This window comes from Dipodomys merriami, unplaced genomic scaffold, assembly GCF_024711535.1.
Source record: "Dipodomys merriami isolate MVZ:Mamm:240054 unplaced genomic scaffold, mDipMer1.0.p SCAF_36, whole genome shotgun sequence".
Taxonomy (NCBI): Eukaryota; Metazoa; Chordata; class Mammalia; order Rodentia; family Heteromyidae; genus Dipodomys; species Dipodomys merriami.
This window is the reverse complement of record NW_027205159.1, coordinates 4,016,250-4,032,992: the sequence shown is the minus strand read 5'-3', so window position 1 is coordinate 4,032,992 and position 16,743 is coordinate 4,016,250. Positions and strand designations below refer to the sequence as shown.

The 16,743-nt window shown below is 41.1% G+C and overlaps 1 protein-coding gene across 3 annotated transcripts in view; it reads right to left on the bottom strand.

Moving 5' to 3' along the window:
- Positions 1-8,113, bottom strand: part of Il1r1 (interleukin 1 receptor type 1) — an 86,550-nt gene extending 78,437 nt beyond the window's left edge. For 2 of the 3 annotated variants that reach the window (XM_069988608.1, XM_069988606.1), the window contains exon 1: positions 7,901-8,113. Coding sequence is in view for 1 of the 3 variants with exons in the window: in XM_069988606.1 (XP_069844707.1) it covers positions 7,901-7,903 (3 nt within the window). In the remaining 2 variants the exon portion in view is untranslated. Of the gene's footprint in view, positions 1-7,886 lie in introns of all 3 variants that reach the window. The other variant, XM_069988609.1, reaches the window with a different exon arrangement.
- Positions 8,114-16,743: the final 8,630 nt, after the last annotated feature.

Below are 16,743 nucleotides of genomic sequence, written 5' to 3'. Positions count from 1 at the left end.
ACCACATCAATCTCTAGAGATCTAATTATGGCTTTGGAATGTGCTGGTTTTATGGCCAGTGTTGGAATGTTGGTGTAAATGCCTCAGCAGCTCTGGTCATCAAAAGCAACTCTGCTGGCCTCACACAAGAAAATCTAACTCAGCGTTGAGAGGTTCAGCATCATTACAGGAAAAGACAGAGGACAACTCATCAGTGTGTTCACGTTTAGTAATTACCCCTCATATGATAAAGCAAGTCAAATGTCCCCAAAAGACTCAAATGAGCTGTCACCTAGTTCTATGGCAATGTCATCACTCATCCACTTACCGATTCTGGGAATCTATACACATAAAACTTGCTGAAGACTGAGGAATTCATTCTTTAAGTCTAGTCATACCAGCATACTGACTGGACACAGTATCCTATAAACCGGTGGTTTAAAGAACAAAGGTGTGTTCTTAGAGTTCTGGAAGCTGAGTCCTCAAGATCCCAGTGTCTGGTGAGGACCCACATCCAGTTTGCAGATGGAAGACTGCTCAAGGTAGCCCTATATAGCCAAAAGAAAGCTAGCTCACTATCTAGCCTCTCCTAATAATTGTGCTGATCCCACTCACAAGTCTCCACACTCACAGCACAATTACACCCCAAAGAACATTCCTCTTAGCCATCATACTGGAATTGGGGTTTGCACATGAATTTGAGGAGCAAGGACAACAAACATTCAGCTCATTGCATACAGATCTAAGAAGGCCAAAGCATAATCATCTCTGAATCTTAAAAAGTCTGCAGTTCAACTATAATTGAAAGACTTGAAATTATATAATAAATATAATTAAAATAGAATATAATTGAAATATACATATTTCAACTTTATAAATATATTTCTGGACTTGTAAAAAATGAAGTCAACCTTCTATATCCACAAGTTCTACATCTATATCTTCAAGCAACTACAGATTGAAAATATTCAAAAAATATGAAATTGTATCCATACTGGACACATACAGATATTTGATATTATTCTTTTTTAATACAGTTATGGAAATCTTTTTTATTGTGCAAATACTGTACAGAGGGGTTACAATTACATGGGCAAGATAATGAGTACATTTCTTATCAAGCATTGTAGCCTCCTCCTTTGTTTCCCCTTTCCATCCCTTCCTTCTCATCCTCCCCCTGCCCCTCCACCCAATCCTCCCCGCCCCCCCCCACTTCCCCACACCCCCACCCCCTCTCCCCGCACCAAAGTTGTAAAGTTTGTTTTCGACATAACAACTTGTACATATCATTGTTGCAATGGATCCACCTGTATCCCTATTTAAACGATTTGTTTTTCCCCTTCCCCTCCACAAATTATACCAACCTCAAATACAGTGAAAGCAGGGGTTATACTGTGGGGAGGGGCATACAAAGCAACAAAGAAATAATCTTATAAATGTGTTAGAAACAATCGCATGAAAGAGAAAAACATTTGAATACATATCTTAGGGTTCATTTCCCTAATATCACCTTATCTGACCTTTTCTGCTTGACTCAGACATATACTAGATATTGCAAATAAGGGAAACCATGGGACCTATGTTTCTTTGGGCCTGGCTTACTTCACTTAATATAATTTTTTCCAAGCCTTTCCATTTCCTAACAAATGGGGCAATGTCACTCTTTCTGATGAAGGCATAGAATTCCATTGTGTATATATACCACATTTTCTTGATCCATTCATCTACTGAGGGGCATCTGGAATAGAGACCCAGGAACACAACAAATCAAAGAAAGGTTGATATTATTCTTTAAATAACACAATATCATAGCTATTCATATTGCATTTACTCTGTGCAAAATATTATATATCACTCGATAGGAAATGTACTTATTACCTTACTCCTATAACTGTAACCCCTCTGCATAGTATCTTTACAATAAAAAAATTGAAAACATTATAAGTCATATAGAGTTGATTTAAAATGTATAGAGGAAATTCATAGATTCTACACAAATAACACACCTTTTAATTGTGCTGGTATTGGGGCATGAATTTAGGGCCTCCTATTCTGGCTCAGCTTCTTTACTAAAGGCTGCCTTTACCACGTGAGACACACCTCCACTTCTGGCTTTTTTATTTTATTTATTTGTTTGTTTGTGCTGGTTAATTGGAGGAGTCCTATAGATACTTCTTCTTGTGCTGGCTTTGAACCATGATCCTCAAATCTCAGCCTCCTGGGTGGGTGTGGGCCACAGGTACACGGATATTTTCTTCATTTTTTAAATGTTTTTTATTATGAAAATACTGTACAGAGGGGTTACAGTTATATGAGCAAGGTAATGAGTACACCTTTGTTTTTCCCCTACCATCTCTTCCCTCCCACCTCTACAACTACACTTCCCCCCAAACCCACCCCCCACCCCTGCCTAAATTATAAAGTTCGTTTTTCAACACCATCTTTTCTTCTCCTCCCCATCACCAGCACACAGCCTAGGGCTTAGCACAGACTCTCTATGTGATAATTAATGAGAATATATTTTGTAAATGAGTGTTACTTCTGGGAGAAGCAAAATGTATCTTTGTAGAATAACTCCAGAGCCATATTTAGGCAGAGCTTGTATCATAGGCAAGAAATATTATGTCCTGGGTGCCAGCCTTCACACAGTGTCATCTCTGTCAAGATATCTTAGGGCAAACAGCAAAGTCCCATGTTATCTCCCTGGGAGCAGTTACAGTCTATAAAGTAAACATATTTAGACTCTGATTACATCTTCCCAGACTGTGACTGAAATCTGTCTAAAATTCACAGTAAAATCTAAACTCATACCTGGCCCCAAAGGCCCTCCAACCTTTGCCACCATCCCCAGCTTACCTCAAACTTCCCTCCCACCTCCTTCACTAGCTTGATTCATACCAAATATGGCTATTGCTGAGTCTGAAAACCAAGAGGTATGTGTCTCACATACATATGTGCACACACATACATACATATGCAACATGTACACATACAGCACAGCATACACATGTTTATTATTCTACATGTGTACACATGCATATCCAGGTTTATACACCCATGTACATGAATGTCATCATGCATGCATACAAATGTCATCATACATGCATACACACTGTGCACACATATGTATACACAGAGAAACAAATGAACATTTTCCAAGTTTAGAATTAGAAGACAGTACCAAGATTTCAACATGTAGGTTTTCATATACAATATATATTAGGGAGGCAAATCATACATAGGACTTATTTCTGGGTGCTAGTGGCTCATGCCTGTAATTCTAGCTAAAGGAGGCTGAGATCTGAGAATCGTGGTTCAATTGGAGACTCTTATCTCCAATTAAACAGGAGAAAATCAAAAGTGGAGCTGTGGCTCAAAGTGGTACAGCACTAGCTTTGAGCAAAATAAAGCTCAGAGACAGCACCCAGGCCCTGAATTTGAGACCCACAACAGACAAAAAAAATTTAAACAGGTTGAGTGTCACTAATCAGAAAATGTTGAAGGGATGACATAGACTAAAAACATAAACTGCATTGTTAAATGGCAAAAAAAAACCCCTCAAACATATCCTATAAAATTAAGAAGAGTAAGAGAAGGGGGAGTTTGGGAAGTGTGGGTGAGAATGTTGAAAGGGATGACATTGATAAGATGCACTATATTCATAAACTGTTTTGTTGAATGGCAACTCTTGTACAATTACTTAAAGATAATAAAATATTTTTAAAATAAAGAAAATATGAAATCCAAAATGCTATGAAATATGAACCTTTATTGCCAGCCCTGGGACTTGAACTCAGGGCCTGGGCACTGTCTCTGAGCTTCTTTTGCTCAAGACTAACACTGTACCACTTGAGCCACAGCATCACTTCTGGTTTTGTCTGCTTATGTGGTACTGAGGAATCGAACCCAGGGCTTCATGCATGCTAAGCAATCACTCTGCCACTAAGCCACCTTCCCAACCCAAATCTGAACCTTTTTGAGAAATAACTTTTTGCTGTATTTTCCATAAGAGATCGTGACATGAACAGCCATGGGTGAGGGTTGGTGTCTGAGACACAATATCTCTTTCCTATGATATAAGCTATGCCTTCATGAATAAAAGTTTCAAATTCTAGAGCAGGTTAGATTTGGGGTTCTCTGAGGCAGGGTGTTCAGCTAGTATAAACTAAGCAAATATTCACAATCCAAAAAGTGTCAAATCTGAAATACTTTTCGTCGGAAGCATTTTGGATAAGGTATATTCAACTTTTTAAACAGCAAAAAATAATAACATCATTTTGCATTTTTTACCTTTTCTATTCAAGAAAAGTCCCTCATATGACAAGTGCAGTTTGCAGCACTGATGGGAGACGTCTTCTTTCCATTTAGTTTGTTTTACTTCTGTGCAGGTACTGGGCCTTGAACCCACGTTTTGGGAAAGCTGTCTCTTAGCTTTCTCATTCAAGTTGGGCACTTTACCACTTGAGCTACAACTCGGCTTCTAGCATTTTGGTGCTTAATTGGTGATAAGAATTACTCCCATTTGTGTGCCCAAATTACTCCCATTTGTGGCTTCAAATTTTCCATCCTCAGGTTTTAACCTCCAGAGTAGCAAGGATTACAGGCATGAGCCACCAGCACCTGGCTCTTTTTTTTTTTTTTTTTTTTTTTTTTTTTTGAGAAAGTCTTGTTGTGATACTTATGCTGACCTTGAACTCTCCTTTTGTCTTGGCTTCCTGAATACCTGTGATACAAGTGTGAGCCATTGTGCCAGTTTCTAAATCTTATAACTAAAAAAGAAGATAGAAACATAAAGATGAGGTTTTTTTTTTCCATGTGACTCCTCAGTGGAGAGTCAGAGTTAAAGTATCTGATTCACTCCACTCTGGCACACTTATTGAGAAACCTCAAAGAAGGTCACAGACTTCAGAAATGAGGTTGGCACAAGTTACGGTAAAAGGTGAGTAACAGCTTTGATGATAACCAAAAAAGATTTTAAAAATATTGAACCTAAAAGGACAGAATAGGAAGTCAGAAGATTTCACGAAGTGTTTCCTTAAAAATAAATTAAAATTAAAAATACTAATTGCCAATTATTCAGGCTAGTACAAAAATTGTAATGATATAATACAATGTTGGTGAGAATGTTAGAAAATAGTATTCATACCATGCTGGTAGATATGTAAATTAATAGAAAGATTACAAGGAATGCAAGAGAGAAAGAAAGAAACGGAAAATAAAAGGAGGGAAAAGAGTAGAGAGAAAATGCTTAAAATCAAAATTGTACCAGATTTTGGAGTTTTTGCTTGCTTGTTTGCATGCTGGAATATCTGCATAAACTTTACAAATTAAATATAACCCAAATGTCTAAAGTGCAGTTTGGAGCACTTTGACCTTCAGTTTTTCAGATTAAAGATGTTCAACTCTATTGTTTACCTTGCAGTTATGATTTTATTTTTTGACGCCAGTATGAAGGCTTGAACTTAGGGCCTGGACACTGTCCCTTAGCTTTTTTGCTCAAGGATGACCCTCTATCACATGAGCCACAACTCCACTTCTGGCTTTTTGGTGGGAGACAAGAGTCTTCCTGCCCAGGCTAGCTTCAATCTGTGAACTTTAGATCTCAGCCTCCTTCGTAGCTAGGATTATTGGCATGAGCCACTAGTGTTTTGCTATTTTTCATCTTTTAAAACCATCTGAATGTATTCATTTGGTTTTATTTTTGACAATGAGCACATGGTCTAGATTTTTTTAAGACATTCTAAAAACACATGTTCAACATTCCTTAAACACAGCTACAAAGATTTTCTTCCAACTAATGGACTCTGGGGCTTGTAGGTTTTACAGAATGGTTATCATCAAGGAAGTAAACAGCTACAAATGCTTGTGAAGATGTCTGGGTCAAGGGGTGGGGGGCAGGTGGAGAGGGGAGAAAACATCAGATACTGCTGGTGGGGATGTAAACTAGTGCAACTACTATGGCTATCAGTCTGTAGGTTTTTCAGAAAACCAAAAATACACCTATCTTATGATCTAACTCTACAATCCCTGGGTACACCTAAAATTATCTAGGTCAACATAATAGAGAGACCTGAATATCTATGTTTACAGCAGCATTAATCACAAGAGCCTTGCTATGGAATCAGCCATGTGCCCACCAACTGATGAATGGATGCAGAAAATGTCACATACACACACACACACACACACACACACACACACACACACACACACACACACACAATTGAGTACTATTATTCCATAATGAAGAATAAGTTTATGCAATTTGTAGCACAATGTCTAGAGCTGGGGATCATCATGTTAAATGAAATAAGCCAGAAAGACAAATATCATATGTTTTTCTTCATGTGTGGAATATTGATTAAAAGAAAAAGCAGATATGAAAGCAGAAGGGGGACTATTTGAATAGAGGAAGGACTAGTGACAGAAGGTAGAAAGATAAGAGAGAGTAACAGGAGAGTAAATATGATCAAAGTATATTGTATACATGTATGAAATGTCATAATGAAACACATTATGTTGTACAATTTATATATACTAATAGAAAAAGATTGACAACTGTACATTACATTGAGAAAAAAACCTGTCAGAATCTTTTAAAACTCATCATCTTATTAGGAAGATCAAGTTCATCTCAGGAAATATTCCTGGATCTTTCTGGACAATTCTCATCTTCTTTCTTTTCCCTAACAGACCAACACATTTATATGCTGAACATAAATCCTTGGCAGCTGGCACATACTACATGTTCTTTAGCTCCTTCCTAAGTCAATGTTGTGGCTCTCTACCTCCACTGGTTTCTGTATACATGGTAAAGAATCCTTACCACCCAGTGATTCCCACACTCACAAGCATAGTGCAGAAGTAGCATTTATGTAAGATTAAATTGAATGGAATGGCAAACTTCATGCTGTTCTCCTGTTTATCCTCTCTTTATTTCCTTCCCCCGGGTTTTCTGACCCTATCTCATTGTTTTCTTCTTTTCTGCAACAATACTACTAACCAAAAAAAAAAAAACAAAAACCCAATACTACTAACGAAGAACTATGGAGGCCAATGTGTCCAGTAAGAAACAAGGGGCATTCTTTGTAATCTCCACAGAGGGGGCACAGGCTTCTCCATAGCTCTCACAGCAGTAGCTCTAACATCAGTTAAAGCCTCCAACAATAAAATAAGCTCCTGCCTTTAAGGAAGACTTGTCAGCACAATGTAGTATGACTTTAAACACAATCCACGAATGCTGAACCTTCAGTAAAGCTTTGTGTGAAACTATACCCTGCTGCTTTAAGGAAAGAGATGTTTTGGTTCTAACACCCACAACGGAATTATGAAAGGACTTGTAATTACTTTGTTTTCTTTTTTTGTGCTGGACCTAGAGCTTGAACTCAGGGCCTGGGTACTGTCCCTGAGCTATTGTGCTCAAGGATAACACTCTACCATTTTGAGCCAGAGCTCCACTTCTGGCTAATTGGAGAGAAAAGCCTCAGGTACTTTCTTGTCCAGGCTGGCCTTGAACCTCAATCCTCAGATCTCAACCCTCTGAGTAGCTAGGATTTACAGGCATGAAGAACAACCCACACCTGGCAAAAGGACCTTATTTTAATGCCCTTTGCTTATAGCCCTCACCACTCCAAAAGTCAACATAACTATAACACACAGTTATAAAATTTAACTTATATATATTTTTTTTAGTTAGTCTTCCATAGAATAAAATATGGTAATCACAGATGACCTCACAGCGTGGCTCAGACACACATCTTAAGGTTAAATGTAACCCCAAGAAATACTTAGTCTTGTTTGAACAAACAGCATTATTTGTTATCAGTTTCTTTTCACCCCTCATCCAAGTACAAGTCAATACATCCCTAAAAGGAGGGAAAAATGCAGAAACAAAAAACCTGATGTACCGTTAGCCTCTCACCATTTCTGTTCCTCGTCATTGGGGCGTTTGGAAATGGCTGGCCTCATAGGACGTGGAAAGTCTCCAGATAATCCAGCAGCGATGTTCTGCCCAAGTGAAGCCTGTTGACTCAATGCTGGTTATTAAAAACAAAAGCTCTCCGTGCCTCACGAGAATGATAGTTCACATCTTCTCAGACATCCTAGAGAAAGTGGACTCCTGGTGATGTCTGTGTCAGAGCCTCTTGGGTCTAATGACACATCTGGAGAACTATGAACAGGAAACTCAGAGCTGGGCGGAGAGCCAGAATCAGTCATCCCTTACGAAACTCCAGTACCCTTGTTGCACAAAAGCCCCCCCCCCCATTTCATGAAGCTGCCTCTTGATCGTATGACCTTGCCCTCAACCTAACCTTTTGGCTGACCTGTGTCCAGCCTGTAATAGTGTTCCTGTCACCAGGCTCCTGCCCCGTCAGTTATGTGTACTGCCTCATTCCCTTCACATCTCTGTTATCACCCAATCTGTCCCAGAGCAATCTTTATTCGGATCAGCCCCCTGGAGGCTGGTCACAGGACCCTTTATTCAATTCTGTTTATATTCCTCGTCTCAGCTCTCTCCTTGATGGTACCTACCATCCCTGCCACATGCTCAAGAACATAAGAGGCCTCTCTTCTCGACATCTTGGAGTTGGGTGGCCCAACTGGTCACACTTTTACTCAGGAGGATGATCCAGAGAAGCATGTAAGGCAGGAAGGACGTGAGGAGATAAAAGCCAGAGCCAGGGGCTTCCACATGTACCAGCCTGCGTTCCCAGGAGAGGCGGTGGTATCAGAGTTCCTCTTTATGTTGATTACAGCCACGTCTGTGACTGTCCTTGGTGGAGCAGAGTCCAGCATGTCATCATCTACAGGATCCTAACTCTACAGCACAGGGAAGAAGGTGGCCACTTCTAATCTTAGACCTCGGGACATGCATTTCCAGTTGCTTCCAAAATGCCTTTACATGTACCGGAATGATTGTCACACTAATCACAAGATCCACACTAAACCTTTGCTCTTAATGCTAGCTCTGTGCTCCCTTTTCTAGCACTTTCCCTCCTTACCCTGGGGCATGTGACCCCAGCCAGCTACTCAACATACATTCCACCAGCTCTCTGGCCCTCCCCATGTCTTCCAGCCTCCAGAGTGTTCATTCCAACACACCCCTACTGCACCCTGGGTGACTCTCCTTGCCCAGACACTTGCCTTCTCTCTGAGATCATAACAGAGACAGCAAGAGTAGCACTGATCTATGCCTCAAGGCATTCTTATTGGAAATGTATCTTCAGATTTGTTTTACAGATGAGGAAACTGATACGATTAAAATACCTTTCAGAAGATTCTTTTGCCTGGCAGACAGGGGTAGTCAGTCAGCTGTGCTCTTCAAGTCTTACCTAGGGTCCCAGGATGTTTTAAATGAGAACAGGGCCGACCTATCTGGGAATTGTGTAATTTTCTAATAGTCATTAACTCCCTCTTGATGTCCTTCCTAAAAGGTGAGTCAGGGAGGCCTTTCAATTCTAGGCAATGACCAAGCAGCTGTGATTAACTGGTAGATTAATAACCTCAAATCGAGCGAGCAAATGCTCTGATTCAGCCATGGATGGGGTTGTCAACAATATGAAGAAGCAGCAAAATGGTCCTGAATTTCAAAGCAATGTTGCTGCAATGATTTGCCTGGAAATTTTAGCTCTCTATGATGTGAATGCTCAGTTCTAGTTCCTGGTGAATCAACAGATAACTCAGACCCAACCTCAGAGATTTCTGATAAGCCCCTCGGAGGTTGAGTGAAACTTTCTACCCTCCCTTTGATGTGCAGCAGCCCAGAGCCTTTGGAAGGGCTGACTCCACACTAGCCCTCCTGTTTGGAAGGGCTGACTCTGCGCTAGCCCGTCTGAATCTGAATCAATCAGGGTAACCACCATTCTTTCCCAAGATGCAAAAGGTCAGGCACTTGGGAGGCCTAGATCCTTAGCATGGAGGTCTTTCTCGTCCAGAAATGGTCCAGCCAGAGTGAATGCAGAGTTTCCGCTTGTGCCCTAAATGTGGGTTGCGATTGGACTGATGCAACCCAGATTATCTCTGAACACTTCAAGAACCAATATGTTCTCTCTGGTTTTGTTTATTTGTGCATCTGTGTGAATAATCTGAGATTAAAAGTGTTCTGATATGGGGCTGGGAAGGTGGCTCAGTGGCAGAGTGTTTGCTTTACAAGCATGAGGCCCTGGGTTCAATTCCTCAGCACCACATAAGCAGAAAAAGCCAGAAATGGTGTTGTGGATCAAATGGTAGAGTGCTAGCCTTGAGCTGAAGAGATGAGGGACAGCGCCCAGGCCCAGAGTTCAGGCCCCAATACTGACCAAAAAACAAGTGCTCTGATACCCATAGCAAAGATCAATGGAAGCTGAAGGAAGGGACCTGTTCCAAAGGAGTCTGACTTCCTTTGTCTCTGCACATGCAGCTGGCCTTATTTCTGTCTCTGGTTCCTCCCTGCTCCTCTTCTCTCTTACACTAACCTTCTCCTTTTCTCTCCTCTCCCTTTCTGTCTTTCTTTTCTACAGCCCACTTTTCTGTCCTCTCTTTTCCCTCTTCTGTTCTTTTCTTCTTCCCCCTCTACCTCTCCCACCTTCCTCTCTCACTCCCTCCTTCTCTTCCACTTCCCGCTTTCTGCCCTGTCTACTCTCCTCCTGTTCTCTTTCCTCTTCTCTTTTCCTACTGTTTTGATGTTCCTTCCCATAAAGAAGAGGAAGCTGCGAGGAGACTTTGAATGGACAAGAAGAGGCCAGAAAGGACAGAGGAAGCTGCGAGGAGACTTTGAATGGACAAGAAGAGGCCAGAAAGGACAGAGGAGAAACTTCCCTCAGAAATAGCTTGCAGTTTTCGGACAAACGTCTTCTGGTGGTTTCCAGTTACAACTGGAACATTGTCAGAAACAGAGATGGTCTTTCCAGACTATGGTCAGGAGCCATGACTCGAAAGGTGAATGATGCGTCACTCCATACTATATTTCTGATTTCATACTTCATATGAAGTATACTTCATATACTTCATACTATACTTCTGACTTCCCAAGGTGCACAGTCCAAAGAAGACACAGAGGTTGGAAAGACCCAGCCTTTGATTCCAAGGAGCTTACAGTCCAGGTATCTGCCTCCTCAAACAGGAGTTTGTTACCCAGTTATCTCCTCTAATCAGTTTAATGTGTTGTCTTTTCTGAACTATGGGAAGGAGAAACTGCATTTCAAGGACCTCTCTGGACCTCTTTTCCATTCCAGACAATTTCTTCTTGCTTCCCCTTTCCCACATCTCTTTATTTTTGGGGGGGTCTAGTCATGGGGCCTGAACTCTGGGCCTGGGCGCTGTCCCTCAGCTCTTCAGCTCAAGGCTAGCGCTCTACCACTTGAGCCACAACACCACTTCCGGCTTTTTTCTTTTTGCTTATGTGGTGCTGAGGAATTGAACCCAGGGCCTCAGGCATGCAAGGCAAGCACTCTACCACTGAACCACCTTCCCAGCCCCCCACTTTCCCACATCTCAACAAAGAGAAACATGTCCAGCCAGAGTTTGGTTAAAATATGAGAAATATATATATAACTGTCCATCTCTATGCCCTCAACTATTTATCTATCTCTCTTTCCTGCTTAGGTTTTGTCAAGTTTCTTGTTCCCCCACAGAATTCATGAAAAACAAACAGTCTTATGTGGCAACAAAATTCAATACTGGAAGTTAATGGACAACATCCAAACTCGAATGGCTAGCATACAGAACATTCATCAGACGAAGCACAGAACTTCTGGTTTAAAAACTTTAGTTTTGGTGTTAAAACAGAAGTCTAGAATGTCTGTTTTTATACATCAAAGGTTAGAAGTAGCTCACATATTTTTCCTGAAAAAAAAATACATGTAGAATTGATATGCATTTAAGATTGTATTAATTGTGATTATAATTCATGTGTTTCCTGTACTCACAATTGGTGAGAGAGGATATCAAAGAGGTATGTTCAGTATATGTGTGTCTATATGTGTGCGAGCATACTTGTACATGTATTTGCAAGTATACATGGAATGTAATCCTAGATACTTGGGAAGCTGAGATCTGAGGAGCAAGGTTTGTGGCCAGCCTGGGGAAAAAAGTCTGTAAGACTCTTATCTCCCGTTAACCAGCAAAAATCCAGAAGTGAAGATATCGCTCGAGTTTAAGAGCACCAGCCAAATGATTATTCAGGTGTTCAAGTCCCTGAGTTCAAGCCCCAGTACCAGCACACACACACACACACACACACACACACACACACACACACACACACACACATACAATAAGCCTCTTTTATTTGTTCTGCTCATTCTATATTTAATCTAGATGCTCTCTTAAAATGCCAGCCAGTGACACATTCTGTTAGTTTAACTTCTGCCTTTCTATAAAGAACCAGTGGCTATGCTATATACTTTGTGATCAGTTTGGGAGAACTAGGTTTGATTGTCTGCCTGCTGACTTCACTTTTATTCTAGGCAATGACACATTAACAATTCAGGCCTGCCTTGAGACCCTCCCAATCTACCAAACAACATAGTATCTTCCAACTTCCTACCAAACCTCAGAAGAAAACACACACCTAACCCTTCCTACCTGCAAACAGACATCTTCCACAGTCATACTGGGCAAGAGGGATTGTACAGGCACATGAGAAGGAGCAGGAAAGATTCCAAATGAATTATTACAAGGATAATATTTTAGCAATTAATGATGCCATAAAAAATTGCTAAGAGGAAAAAGGTATTAATTAAAGACAAACCAAGTCCAGGGAAGCTTATTCAGTCTTTGGTTTCATGGAGTTTTTAGATGAGGGTATCAGGCAGAACACTGAACTTAGTGAATCAAGAGATGCACAAAAGCATGAACAAATATCTGTCCTGTAAGCAACTTTAGCTATATGATTAGAAGAGTTGAACACATTCAGAAATGCACATGTTCTGTGCCAATTGATAGAGTGGACTCTAGCTGTAGGTCTCAGGCTCTGTAATTTGGTCCCTAGATCAGATGACCTCTCCTCCCAGTAAAGAGGTAGCCAAGCAGACAATGGATATGGTCATTGTCACCCTCCAGCTGTGAAGAAACCAGAGCCAGGGGACATAGGAAAGGAGGGGGGATAGATGGACAAGGCAATTCAAAGTGTTACATTTTGGATGTGATATGCTCCCCCAAGAGTTCACATATTAAAAGCTTGGTCCTGAGAATGGTGATAGTAAGTGGTAGTAGAGGCTTTATGATGTCAAACCTAGCACAAGGTGACTGGGTCATTGGCTTACTGACCTCCAAAAGGATTAAGTAATGTTCTAGCTAGTAGGATTAACTAGACCTCACTTACCTGCTGAAAGGAAGTTGTAAAAGAGGAAATCTCTGGTTTCCTGGCTCACCATATGTTGTCTCCTGCATACACTTCCACCCTGATGGCTGCTACCACAAAGTGATACAGCCTGAAGCCCTCACCAGAGTCGATGCTGAGCTTTATGACTATCAGGTTGCAAAATGTTAGCATTTCTCTTTCAAAGCATAACAGAAAACAGACAAGTGAGAAAGCAAAACTGGAATGTTAACCCCTCCCACAATATTTTTTTATGTGTGAAAATACCATACATGGGCAAGGTAATGAGTACATTTCTTATCAAGCATTGTTGCCTCCTCCTTTGTTTCCCCTTCCCATCCCTTCCCATCTCCTCCCCAAATTTTAAGGAACTAAATGTTGTACATGTAGATCATACTCAAGCTTCTGGAGATTATGAATTCAAAAAGGAGACCAGCCCAAGGCCAAGTCAGAGGCAGGAGAGGGAGCTAAAGGGTATAAGTTACTAAATTTAAGAGCTAGCAAACATAAGCATCCCAGGGACTTGGAGACAAAATGGACTTCAGTCCTTGCCTGAGCAAATCAGGATCCCCAAAGGATGGACTCACAAGCCAAATGTTAACACTGAAATTTAATGCAGAGACCTAAAAATCCATTCTTGCTTCCCAGACCTAATTTCCCAACTACAGATCTAGGCACACAAAAAAAGCAAAAGCACAGTTGGAAGACAAAGACAAACAAATGTTGCGGGTCTTCATTGATTAAGATGCTAACTGTGCATCAGGTGGAAGAGTGTGCTCACCAGCCCTTGTAGACATGTAATTTCCATTACAGGGAAAGATGCCCACTCCAGCTACTAATAGCCAGAGAAGACCAGCTAGGCTCTGGTGCCCCAACTAAAAGGCTGGAAGGATTGGAATCTGCATACCTGGAAACTATCAAGCTATGCTCAGGCCCAGTTACCCTCCTCAACAACAGAACTGGAAATAGGTTAGAAAGTTCAATTGATCCAAGTCCCTTGTAACAATACAGAGCTTGTAAGTGAAATGAGTGGTGTGTCTCCCCATCCTTAAGGCCCTCAAACAAAAGCCTTTTGGATGGATATAAGCAGAATTGCTTCTCCTATTTCTTCTAGGCCCTATAATTTTGAGGTTCATTGTTGGGGCTCTTTTGTTTTGCTCTCAGAGTAATTCAGTGTGGAAGGACATCAGGTTCTCATCTTTCACATTGTGCAATAAGAAACTGAGGTCAATTTAGACAATTCCTCTGTGTGGGGGGGAAGGGGGAGGGACTGGGACTTGTACTCAGACCTGGATGCTGTTCCCTTACCTCTTTTAAAGGTGATCATACTGTCACTTCTGGTTAATTTGAGATAAGAGTCTCACAGACTTTCCTTCCCAGGCTGGCTTCAAACATCAGTCCTCAGTTCTCAGTTTCCTGAGTAGCTAGAATACAAGCCTGAGCCACTAACCAGTGCCATGCTGTATGAACAATTCTTAAATTATATTTGGATGTTAAGGACTCCAACCTCTTTTCTCTCTTACTCTTCCACAGTCCTAGCTGTCCATTTCTGTGAATTCCAGATGCTGTTCTTGGTCTTCTCAGAGAAAAAGGAAATTATTGTTTTTATAAGATCAGATGATATATTAACTGTAATCATAATGTTTCAGACACTGAATATGAGTCACAGCCCAATAAATGTGTCTCCTTCATTATACCTTGCATTAAGTGAGATTCTTTCTTTGGCTGTTCTCTAATATAAATTAGCTGGTATTGCTAAACTTGCAAAAAGATTCAAAAAGTTCTGAATAGTACAGATATATTTTTGGGGGGGTCCAGTCGTGGGGTCCGAAGTCTGGGCCTGGGCGCTGTCCCTCAGCTCTTCAGCTTAAGGCTAGCGCTCTACCACTTGAGCCACAGCACCACTTCTGGCTTTTTTCTTTTTGCTTATGTGGTGCTGAGGAATCGAACCCAGGGCCTCATGCATGCAAGGCAAGTGCTCTACCACTAAGCCACCTTCCCAGCCCAGAACAGATATTTATTTAATTGTCTTTTAAGTAGTTTTGCCAAGAAGTTTCAACTCAATCTATCAGTTTATGAGCATAATATATCTTTATTGTTTTTAAAATATTCTCTGTTATTAAAATATAACCACTATTGTTTCTGGTGGTTCACATCTATAATCCTAGCTACTCAGGAAACTGAGATCTGGGGATCAAACCTCAAAGCCAGACTGGTCAGACAAAACTGAGGTGATAGAACACAAGCCTTGAGCACAAAAGCTAAGGGAAGGTGCACACTAGTGGCAAAGACCTGTAATCCTAGCTACTCAGGAGGCTGAGATCTTAGGGTTACCGTTCAAACCTACCTGAGACAGGCAAATCTGTGAAACCCTTATCTCCCATTAACTACCAAAAAAATCAGAACCTGAGCTATAGCTCAAGTGATAGAGCACCATCTTAAACTCAGGGAGAGCACCCAAGGCCCTGAGCTGCAGCACCAGCATCAGTACAAAATATCCCTCAATGTTAGCATATTTCTACCTGCTTTTTTTCCTCTATGTACTGTCTTTCGACTGTTTTGACTGAGCATATCATAAGCAGCTCTATACATTTCAATATGGCTTTCATAAACATCGTATTGAGTACATGTGCCATGACATTAAGAATTCAACAACATACAAGCTAGCTCAGGATTCTACAGGCTGTTGTTCACCTCCCCAGCAGTGAAAAACAGACAGCAACAAATTCTTCTCTGTCACAAATTACTTGCCCAAAGCTGCCACTGCCTGTGACCTTCTCTTCTGACACATCTCTCCACCTCTTGCAGTCTTTACTCCCTATAATTGTTCTCAGTGGTTAAAAAGAAAGATTTTAACCAGGCACTGTTGGCTCACACCTGTAATCCTATCAACTCAGGAGGCTAAGATCTGAAGGATCACTATGTAAAGCCCAACTGGGCAGAAAAGTCTATGAGACTCCATCTCCAAAATAACTACAAGAAAGCCAGGGAGAGGTGTGAGTCAAGTACCAGGCCCTGAGTTCAAACCAGCAAAGAAAGGAGAAAGGGAAAGAAGGGAGGGAGAGTAGGCAGGAGGAAGAAGAAAAGAAGGAAGGAAGGAAGGAAGGAAGGAAGGAAGGAAGGAAGGAAGGAAGGAAGGAAGGAAAGAAGGAAGGAAGGGAGGGAGGGAGGGAGGGAGGGAGGGAGGGAAAGGAGAGAAAGAGAAAGAGAGAAATAAAGGAGAGAAAGAAAAAAGACAGAGAAAAGTCCATATGCTAGAAGAGATGTTACTAGTTTTCACAGTGATTTGGAAAGAAAATAATAATATAGGGCTGACTTCTCTAGTTTGGGATGGGAAGGGAAAAAACAAAATGCTTATATAGGGATACAAGTAGACCCATTGTAACAAAGAGTTGTACAAAACTTTAAATTTAGCGGGGGGGGGGGTGTAGTTGTGGAGGTGGGAGGGAAGGGATGGTAGGGGA